At 34.6% G+C, this 11,391-nt stretch overlaps 1 protein-coding gene across 1 annotated transcript; it reads right to left on the bottom strand.

Annotated features, from left to right (window-relative positions):
- Positions 1-2,367: 2,367 nt before the first annotated feature.
- On the bottom strand, positions 2,368-10,465 carry LOC125213299 (calmodulin-binding transcription activator 3-like). Its single transcript, XM_048113761.2, has 13 exons — positions 10,173-10,465; positions 9,065-9,184; positions 8,771-8,886; positions 8,486-8,574; positions 8,073-8,115; positions 7,599-7,800; positions 7,323-7,433; positions 6,663-6,982; positions 5,104-5,709; positions 4,353-4,996; positions 3,538-4,108; positions 3,121-3,447; positions 2,368-2,712 (listed from the first exon to the last, which is right to left on the bottom strand). The coding sequence occupies exons 1-13, from the start codon at positions 10,210-10,212 to the stop codon at positions 2,608-2,610; spliced, it is 3,294 nt and encodes a 1,097-aa protein (XP_047969718.1). The 5' UTR covers positions 10,213-10,465; the 3' UTR covers positions 2,368-2,607.
- Positions 10,466-11,391: the final 926 nt, after the last annotated feature.

The raw sequence follows: 11,391 nt of genomic DNA on the forward strand, positions 1-11,391 counted from the left end.
TTGTCCCATATGTTCACTTGTTTTAATTGCAGTACTTATGCAGTGTTCTTCTCATGATGTAATTTTGTTTTACTAGTTTGAATTATTTAATTAAAGAAAATATCAATTCGAACATTTAAAATGAATTATTGTCTTAACTTTTACCCTCTATCTCCAAAATGTAATGTATCATGAATTTGAATTATATAACGCTTGATGGACCCAAAACCAAGAAGATATGTTGTGTAATGGGCCAGACAAATAAAAAGTGGTTGCATCATAGTTTCATATATTAGTCCTTTCATATATGAAAAATAATACTAGTACAGGACCACACTCGAGACAATTTTTAATATGCAATTGATAAAATAAAAGATTAATAGAACACATTATTGAAGTAGTGTTAGTTTAAAGTAGGACTCACATTATTAGTTTTAAGAAAGTTTCCGTAGTGAGAAAATTGAACTTTTTTTCGTGGACGAATAGTATGTACGGCAATAATTTATTGTGGTCAACATGGACAGTGGAGAACCGGTTTATGGTATGGGGTAGTATGTAAAAACCTCAATTATAATATATAGACTACGAACTGAAATAAATTATCCGCAAAATAACAATGAATTTGTTACAAAATACTCTCTTTGTTCCACAATAATAGAGGCATTTCATTTTCTGCACTTGTTGTGAAAAAATTATGTATTAAATGGTTAAAGTGAAGATAGAGTAGTAAGAGAGAGAATAATGTAGAGAAGAGTCTTATCTACAATATTCTCTCTTTTACTTTACTTTTTCTCCACTTTAATTATTTATAACTATTTTTTTTAAAATGAGTACGCAAAATGAAATGTTTCTATTACCGTGGAACGGAGGGAGTAGTATACTAAATTCAAATACGAACTATGATGAATTCTCTAAGAAATTGTTCACAGTATATATTTTAAAATTTTATCATATTCTTATTTAGTTAGTGTAAATGATAACGCTCCAATAATTTGAATTTTGAACCTAAAAATGTGATAAATTACGTTAGCTAATACATCATCGTTTAGCCAAAATAGTACTCCCTCCGTCCCGGATAACTTGCCCAATTTTGACCAGGCACGGGTTTTAAGAAATGTAATGAAAAGTGAGTTGAAAAAGTTAGTGGAATGTGGATCCTACTTTTATATATTAATTTTATAATAGAGTGAACTATATAAATGGTACCTGATCTTTCACTTTTGCACATAAATGGTACCAGATCTTTATTTTATATTGTTTTTGGTACCCAGTGACAAAAATAACCCTAGGTACCAAATATGTGATTATTTTTTCTTCTTTCTTATTTCTCTTTTTCTTCTTTAGTTTCTTCTTCTTTCTTTTTTCTTCATTTTCTTCTTTCTTTTTAGTATTTTATCTTCCTTTCTTTTATCTTTTTTCTCCTTAGTTTATGTTTCTTCTTTCTTCTTTTTTCTTCTTTCTTTTTAGTGGTTTATACATACATCTAATTGCATTCATAATATAAAAAAAAATACTTAATTAAATTAATTATTTAAAGTAATTAAATCAATTGAAAATTTTTAGTATTATAACAATAATAATTAGATATAATTATAACTATAATTATATTTAAGTATAATATTAACAATCAATATTATATTAATATTGATTAATAATAATAGTATAAAGAATTAGGAGAATGAGAGAAGATATTATAATATCACTTTTGGTACTAATTTTATGTTTGCCCAAAATACCCTTTATGACATAAATGGAAACATATATTTGTTTAAAGGGCAATTGGGAAGAAAATTGCATCAGGTACCAAAAATGTGATTTATAGGTACCAAAAACGATATAAAATAAAGATCAGGTACCATTTACGTGCGAAAGTGAAAGATCAGGTACCATTTATGTAATTCACTCTTTATACTAAAATGTGAGTAGTAATGAGTTAGTGGAATATGAGATCCACTGCCAAAAATGGTAAAAAGTAAAATGAGTCAAATTATCTAGGACAGATCGAAATGGAATATTGGGTCAAATTATCTGGGACGGAGAGAGTACTAGTACATGTATGTATGTAAGCATATTTAACAAAAGAATACTGGATCAAATTATCTGGGACGGAGGGAGTAGTATATATATTTCATATGAACATCTTACGTTAGCTATTACATCATCTTTTAACAATAATAGTGCTACACGTATATAAGCATATTTACACTTTTCGTCAAATGAATTAGAAAAAGAACACAAGTTTGAAATAGAACAATGATTTGTAGTGCAAAGTCCACTTATGAACTTAACTTTATTTTACGTTTGTGGAAAATGTAAAAAAAAATACTGTAAAACGTAATGTAAAACGACTTAAAGGATATTGTAACTGTAAACTTACTGTAAACACGATTTAATGGATATGGTTACTAGTTAAAAGAAACTATACCAAATCTAGTACAAAAAGAGAAGAAAGTTGAAATGTCATATTAGTACTACTAATTTCACAAGAAGAAACGACCCAAGTTGTTTCACACACTAATTACCAACCCCAACCCTATCAGTAATTCTTTCTATTCTTGACAAACTGTACGATTAAATCGATTAGTATGTCAAATTTACAAGGCAATCTAGTCACACAATTTACCATCTCTATTCTATCGGCATGAAGCTGTCATCGTCCAACAAAGCTTCAAAATCTATTAAATCTTCATCAAAATCAATTTCCAGATTGTTCAACATCCTTTCCTGTGCAGCCTGGATCACACCAAACACGATCAACATAACATGTCACGTCAACAAATATGCGTGTCGTGTATGTAATGGGCTCTATCCCTATCACGGGATTATAAAGAGGAATATAGCTAGTAGAGTTATGTGGACATCAAAATTCATGAGATGAATGAATGTAGAGTTTCCTTTTCTTGTAATCCCTACTTGTTGAATATCGTCAGTGAGTCACAGCAAGAAAAGGCCAGGTGATCTAGTGAGCAAGCCAACCCGATACAATGATCATTGGCATAGAAGGGATGCAGAACTAATGGATATACTTACCTCAGCCTAAGTAACGCATACAGACCAAAATGATCTACCAGAGTATGCAATGAATTTATTTACGATGAAAAATAGATAATATAAGCAATTGTTGAATGCGGAATTACGTGCCTTTTTTTCCTGCATGTCTGAGACAACGTTAAGCAACCTCCGATACTGATCCCGGGCTTCTGGGTACTGAACCATTGATTTCACCCTAGCAAGGGCCTTGTTCAGTCTCTCCTCTGTCTGTTTCCGACCCTCCTTTAGGAAATCATAGTCATCTTCTTTTGTTTCTGGTTCAATCATGCTACTGCTAGCGACAGCATTTGCTTCGGGCTTGAATCCACTCAGCCCTCTTCCTTTCCTCCTCCACCGCAAAATGACCTTATCTAAGATTCCAACTGACCAGATTATCTTTTTATAGTTCTTTCTCACCTGGTGTCCTCTCACATGAGCCTTTTGTACAAGAGACAAAAGTTAGAATTTTAGCATTCAGTCGCTGGAGAAAGACATGCAGTGGAAGAATAGAATGCAATGACCCAATACCTGAATTTTAATGATCTGCTGCCTAATCTGTAGAAAGTCTTTTCTGCCTTTCCAACTGCGGAATTTATTTTGTATCCGAACTGCAGCAGAATGAACTGGTTCATCACGGTGTCCTGCCTTCTTGTTCTTCAGAGCTAAAAGCGAAAGGGCACGTTCATCTGATATTCCATATTCTTTATCACCATACTCCTTTAACTGTTTTCTTTGAAACGACTGTACTCGAAAGACTTGATGTATGCGAGCTGCAGCTTGAGTTGCATTACGTACAGCAGCCAAAGAATCCTTCATTGAAAGTCCATGGGGCAAATCACCGGCCCCAACTGGAGTTGCAATCCTCTCGGACACTGTTTCCACCACTTTCTCTATACTGTCACTCTGCCTTGAATCTTTCAAGTCGAGTGATGATAGGTGGGAGCTCAATGAAGATTCTGCGAGATAACCAGCAATACCTTTGTGTCCATTGCTAGCTGCAAGGTCTGCAGGAGTTTCTCCTGAAGGATGTATTGGAGTTGGGTCCGTCAATGCTCCAGGTGACGCACCAAAGGATATGAGGAAGGCCACTGTGTGCTCTCTATGATTACAAGTAGTGAGAGCGATAGATAAATAAGTCAGTAGATTTATTGGCAACCATATTAAAGATTCTTAGAAGCTAAATGTCAGTTTCGAGTGATTTAGTAAGGGAAAAACTTGTGTGTATATATGCATATAATCAAAAACGACATTCTTAGTGCACCCAAAAATTGTGTATATGTGTATGTCATCCATAGAAGAATAAAAAATCACACAGGCAACAAAAACAAGGTTCAAGAAGTCACCTTCCGTAATATGCTGCCCAGTGAAGTGCAGTCCATCCATTTACATCACGAAAATTAACACTGACTCCAGCAGCTATTGTTGGCGGTATAGCCCAGTCATAACCTAAAGCAGCCGCAAAATGCAATACACCTAGGCCTTCTGAATCTAGTACACTAGGACCTTTCCCACCTTCAGCAATCTTTTGGATAAGCCAATTATGCAACTTCTCCTTTAAAAGCTTTTCTAGTAGCTGATCCTTTACGTTATCAGATGAGAACTCGTCCCACTCAGTATCGTCTTTCAGCAAGGCACTGATTTTACTAAATAACTGAGAGGTTTCATCATCAATGCTCTGGAGAGAGATTTGAGGTGTGTCTGATCCAAGAGATAGCAGCTTTCCAAATCTCATGTACAGGCGAGTTTCATCAGAGTCCACATCTTCAACAGTCGCAGCCCGGAATTCAAATTCTCGCACTTCACTGCATGCTAATCTATTGCAGCATGTGATATAGAAGGGGACCCTTCCAGGCTCATGTAAAGGTGTAAGGCATCGAAGAACGCCCTCTCCTACAATCTCTGCATGAACCTCAAGTTCACCAAACATGCAAGCCCATTTATAATTCTCTGCCTCTTGGTTCCTCAGGAATCTCCCCATAACAAGCACCTATCATGAAAATAAAAAAAAAATATTGTTTTCTCTGGTATAAGCATCAACTTCATATTCTAGAACAATCACAAGTAGAGAAATAGAAAAGGTAAAATTTTATATACCTTAATTTCTGAACCAGAATACGCCCAATTTGGCGAGAAGTCAACAATGCTAAAGAGCTGATCTTGAGCAAGGGAAGGGCTGAGAACATAGTTGTCTGATGGCACTTGAGTGGAGATACCAGAATCGTCTCCATCTCCTCCACCAACCGTCTCCCAGTAAACCCCGGAACCTGGCTGCATAGTTGACTCAGTGACATCATCAAGCTCTTTACTAATCCAACGATCAAAGCTGTCTAGCTTTTTCAGACCTTCTCGCATAACACCATCTAATAGAGGCTGTCGCAGGGACGGATAATTGGCTTCGTCCCCTGTATTGAAGTTTCCGCCAGGTCCTGATTTAAGAGAATTTCTGCCAGAATTCAAAGCCTGATCTTGAAGATCATTTTCCAAATGTCGTCTATGTTGATCAGTTAGGTACGCACTATGGACTGCCATTGAGTCCGACAGTTCCACTTCTTTAGCATCATTCAGTTTGGTAGCAAGATCATGCAACAGAGGCTGTCTCGGAGCTGGTTGGTTGGGGTTATGCCCTATATTCAGGTTATTACCATCAGGCTTCTGGTCAATGGACCAATCTGACATGTGCAATGATCCACGATCTGTAGCCTGTTAGATCTCAGAATCAGAAAGTAATAATGGATTTTTTTCATAAAGTAATTCAGTGAGATGAGTGCACAGGTTACAAAATAATCCATAACTATAATCCTGAGAGGACACAAAAAATCCATAACTACTCATTTTGACACACCACAACTGCATCACCATTCTCATGATAACTATAATTAATGTTGAGTCATTCAAAATGTTGGCACAAAAGTAAAGGAAATATGGTTGTTTAGGTAAACCAGAGATTACATTCAGTATCTATCAAACAGATGCATAGAAGAACCATTCCGTACTTTTTTAAGGGAAGCACTCCCCATATCTATAGTCGAGAATATTCCAAGTATAGTCACTTTAAACAAACTTGTGCAACTATGACAATAGCTTAGCATTTAGAATAAAAGTTACTTTATTGCTTTAGTTGCATATAGATATTAGAACATGTTAAGGGACCAAGATTAGAACAAAGCAAGGGCCCACAAAATTGAAAGGGTTCGACAGATAGCTCAAGTTACTGAAGTAGTTAAAAATCCAGGATATAAAAGGAATTTATATCCAAAGCTCCTGAAAAATTTCCCCAAATCTTCATTCAAATAAGTGAATATGTAACTTTCAATCAATTAAACGCCTATAAGATATCTACAACGAATGCAGGCATTAGAAGGTACCACACTACTGAGGCAGCAACTACTTTAGTATTTTTGAATGATTTCTAGTTCAATAAGAAAACCTATCTTTATCCATGAAAGAAGAAACTTGCAATGTCTCTCTCACTTCCTCACCGAATACCTAACTTAACCACATTGGACAACAAGAAAATAGAAGAATTACAAACTCTCCTCATCACTGTCACGTGTAGTTCGGTCATGCTCTACTTTTGTGTATCTATATGCTACACTGGTGGTTGTAAATGTTGCTAGCAAAACATGCATTGAATTGTTTCAAACATAAGATACCTGCCACTCTCCCATGCTATCAGAATGGTTCATGAACTCCTGCTGCTTCTTGAATTCACCGGTAAAAACATGGTTGAGGAGTTCATTATCTTGTCCAGGCATCATGCTCATTGCATTTGCTTGGGTAGAAGGAAGTGATAGCTGAAAATCTAGAGATTGATAACTAGCACTACCAGCTACATTTCCCCAAGACGGGAATCCAATATCTTGCTGAAAATCATACGTCAAACCACTATTCATGGGAGATCTGTTTTCTTCTCCTTGTGTGATGGATCCAAAACTCATATCAGAAATAGTTGATGAGTGCCCCTGGTAGTTGCCTATCAATACCGGTAAAATGTTACTAAATCCGAAAAGAACCTTTAAGAACATTAATCTAAACTGTCATACCCATGCAGTATAGCTGATTGACTTAGTAGTCAAATAAACCTGTATAATCTTTCACTATTTCCCATTATTATTATTATTATTATTTTCACTGGAAGAGTTACATGATAATAAAAATCAGATCTAACATCACCCGAGAGTTTTATGATATGTAAACACTCCAAACTAATTAACCATAACTGCTTAAAACACCAAAGTGACTTTACGAAATCGGACCAGTCATGTGGAAGAATAAATGAAAATATAAAATAAACACAGGCATTTAATCATTACTTGATACAGGAATTGGGTGGAAAGGAATAGGATCGGCATTTGTTGTTGATACTATAGGAGATTGCAAATCATGAATAGTTTGGAATCCAGCACTTGTTTGGTGTCTGTATGCTGCAATCAAAAATATTTTATCATGATTTTGAAGAAGATAGTATTTATAGTGGCTTAAAAATTAACAAAATGAAAAGCATAGTTAACATACAATATACTTCAATAATATCGAATTCTCGATAAGAAATCATGAAATGATAAAAAAAAATTATCCAGTAGTAACACCTGATTCAGCATCTTCAAGATCAGACGCCAGAGTACTGTTAAGGCTTGTTGTTTCTGTGATTGGTGAAGCTCCTTGGTAATCATATGATTGAAATCTAGAAGCTGCTGAGCTGTCCACCTCAGAATTAGATACTGCTTCACTTTGCCGACTAACCGGAGTACTATCAGCATCCCTAATGCGACTGTAATTTGTTCTGTTCCCCTGTGACGAAACAAATGTCAGAGATTTCTGAGAAAAACAGCAACATGTGAATAATCATAGCAGTATAAAGAACCAAATATAGAGAAAGATTAGCCGAGTCTGGTTTCATTTACAAAACATAGTTGGGGTGGTATTTGTACGAAATGCCTGAAATTACTTATAATATAAAACTTACAATACAAGTTAAGACTGTCATTGTTTTAATCCAATACTCTTAGAAGTTGGCCTTTAGATATCTGGGGAATCCAGAATGCATAAGGAATTATCATTACCTTTACCTCCCGGTAGTGGACAAGAACTATGTGCGAAAGTTCCCTGAAGCAGAAAACAGCAGCATAAGTAGGGAAGAAAAAACAAAGAAAGTCAAAAAATAACTCTGGTGACAGGAAGCTTAATGAACAAAGAGAGAAAAAATAGTACAAATACTTGATAGACTTTTAAACATTATATACGTCCAATTCGTCAAATGTCCATTGAAATACAATTTTTTAACTAAATGAAAGTATAAAAGTAAAGAAGCCTAATACTTCAAAAGAACTGCAATTGATAATCTCAAGCCTCAGTCTTCACTAAATTATTGAAATACATCAATTTCTACAATATAAAGATCAGGATCATTATCATAAGTTTTTCTCTATTAGTGAATTTGGTTAAAACAAAATACATTGGTATTTGTAAGGCTTACTCTTCAAGCATCCAGTAGCTACGTCGTTGGAAATTTTCATTGTCTTCCCCGTGAGCATAATAGCAATGAAGTACATCAACACTTCCAGCCTGAAGAGATTTTAACATCTAGATGTGTCATCTTGGTTGGGCAATAAAAGCTTTCAGGGACAGTGAAATCCTAGTAATTACTGATTTAAATTGTTTTAAATGCCAAAGTTTAGACCTTGTAAAATTTCAAGGGAGATCATCTAGACATGTAATAGACTAACACATAAGTTAAAGAACAGAGAATATACAAATATACCTTGAGCCTTTCATGAGCCTCCTTCACTGTTTTTCCATCTTTCTTCTTCCTCCAGTTATGACCATCTTTTCGAAAATACCTCAGAACCTTTCGGTCAAAAAGAAAGAGAGAACCATCTACGAAAAGATATCACATCCAAATAAATAAGTTATACGATATGAAATAACTGAAAATAGTAAGGTTTTAAATCCCACCTCTGTATCTCTAGTCTCTACCATAAACATATTAGCTAGATTAGTAATAATGTATCCATAGGTATCCTACAAAAAAGAATGTGATTTTACAAAGACATACTTGGGGGTCTATTCGGAGGCTCTGGAGCAATACGAAATTTCTTGTAATTTTGAAGAATTTCACAAATCTCAGCAGGCCGCAGCCACCGATGTTGAGCTTCCTGAAGTATCTGCTCAATATCTGCAAAATAATAGCAACTTAACAAGCTAAATGATTTTTCGAAATGAAAAGGTAAGGAATTAACTTATCCATTCCATAAGAAATGCAAGGCTACATATTTAACTATTTTTACCAACACACTTCACCTCAAGATGGTAAAATTATGCAAATATCAAGGATTAGCACACAAAATTAAGTTTCTGACAATTTGAAACCTTTAGGTATAGATCAATTGCAAAAACATGTTTATATCCACCAATCCCTAATTAGGGGTTTATTCCTGGTTAGGGTTTATTAGTCACAATTATGATTTAAAGATAGTGGATGCACCAGATTGTGCTTCTACATTAATTGGTTCAGCACTCAGAAGCTTATTTATAGCTTTGTCCACAATCCACACTCTTCTTACCACTCACAAAGTTGTCAATCATACATTTCACACCTTACACCTATTCACTAAGTTCTAAATCGGGAATAAAAGGTTGCATTCCACTCCAAGCATGTTAGGGTCTTTGCATAAACCCAAAAGGTGTTTCACTAAGCTCTAAATCGGGAAGGAACGTTGACAACAGAATCTCAAGCTTATTCTCCTACTTTTTTACCACGACTTCCATCCAAGTTGGATTTAACATAAAAAAAAAAAGCTTAGTCGTATACCATCTCATGATAGCATCTTAAACCTAGAGTTATTTCTTGTACGATTCAGTTCGAGAACTTAACTTGTTCAGAAATAATCCAAAATCAAGATAATAACCATAATAACCAACTTTCCATCATCTATATTTTGCGAGCTCAGCATTGTATTAAATACACAAAGAGGCTTATCTTCATAATCATACGCATTAGCATCTAGAACCCGTTGTGAAAGCCAAAAAACAATTAATTAGTACATTCCCCTAATCTCCAACTTCAAACTAACTTCCGCCTAATTCTCAATTAGGTAGTGACTCACATCACATCAAAGCAAAAAAAATCCAAAGTAAATCACACGAAAGAGAAGAAACCTCACCTAATTGAGCATTGAGCGCGTAGCGCCGACTCTCCGCCATGACAACTGATTACAAAACCCTAAACACCCGCGTCCAGATCGAAAATAGCCACAGAACACTTCCCCTATTCACAAAAGAGTATCCAGCGATTCGCGCAGCTCAGATCAAATTCAGCAAAAATCAATTGAAAACTCGCAACAATAGAGGCGGAGGAGGTTGAAATCGAGGAAGAAAAGGAAAAAGTAAAAAAGAGGGGAAATAGTTAAAACAGAGAGGAAAATGGGGGCGTGTGTGAAAGGAAGCAGCGAAGAAAGTAAGTGTTGAAATGGAGCCGCCGAAATGGAATACAGTTAAAACATTTTCATGACAGCGACGCACACGGTATAGAGCAGGGTATTTTGGTCTTCTCACGTTTGCCTTTTTCAGTTATTTGTCCTCAGGTGTGGCTAATTTATTTATTTTTCATACAGTGGTGTTGGTATTTATTGTTATATTCGATTTACTCCATAAAATAGAAAAATACATAAATAATTTAGTAAATAATTAAAAAAAATATTGTGAAAAACCTTACATCTTATTCACATTAACTGTGAATATTTTATGAATTTACAATGATTGCAAATATATCAAATACATAAATAAATTTTTATCAAAATATTTTTAACATAAGAACATATAATTTATAAAACTTAAATTTGCAATAATAATTACTTTCGCTCGCATTTACAGCCTGAATGTTAGTAATAAAACTCAACTTATTTTATTTTTTTAAAAAAATAATTTATGTAAAAAATCTAAAACCAATTCGATCGTTAGCTTATTTATGACCGAATCCGTCGATTTTTCGGGTTCATAATTGCTAAAGTGTTCAAAGGTTATTATGTTCAAACTGATCACCGCGTCGATTAATGATTGAACTAGTTGTCGAACAAGCCGATTTGGTTTTCAATAATGGTGATCACTTTATATTAGGTTTAATTGGTAAATTTGTACAATCTTATAAAATAAAAACTGAAATATGTCACTGATTTTTTTTGGTGAAGTTTTTGGCATCCACGTAAAGAACCAAATTAAGTGGATAAAATGGTCCAATGAATTAGAAAACAATGTAATGACTAGGTCAAAAATACATCCATAATTTTATCATTTGACTTTTGTCAATCCTAAAACTCATTCAACTATAGAAAATTAGAAATTGAGACTTATTCAAAGCACATTTAATTTGTTTCTTATTCTCCA

This window comes from Salvia hispanica, chromosome 3 (genome assembly GCF_029641045.1).
Source record: "Salvia hispanica isolate PSC_SH4W2 chromosome 3, Shi_PSC_v1, whole genome shotgun sequence".
In the NCBI taxonomy this organism is placed as follows: domain Eukaryota; kingdom Viridiplantae; phylum Streptophyta; class Magnoliopsida; order Lamiales; family Lamiaceae; genus Salvia; species Salvia hispanica.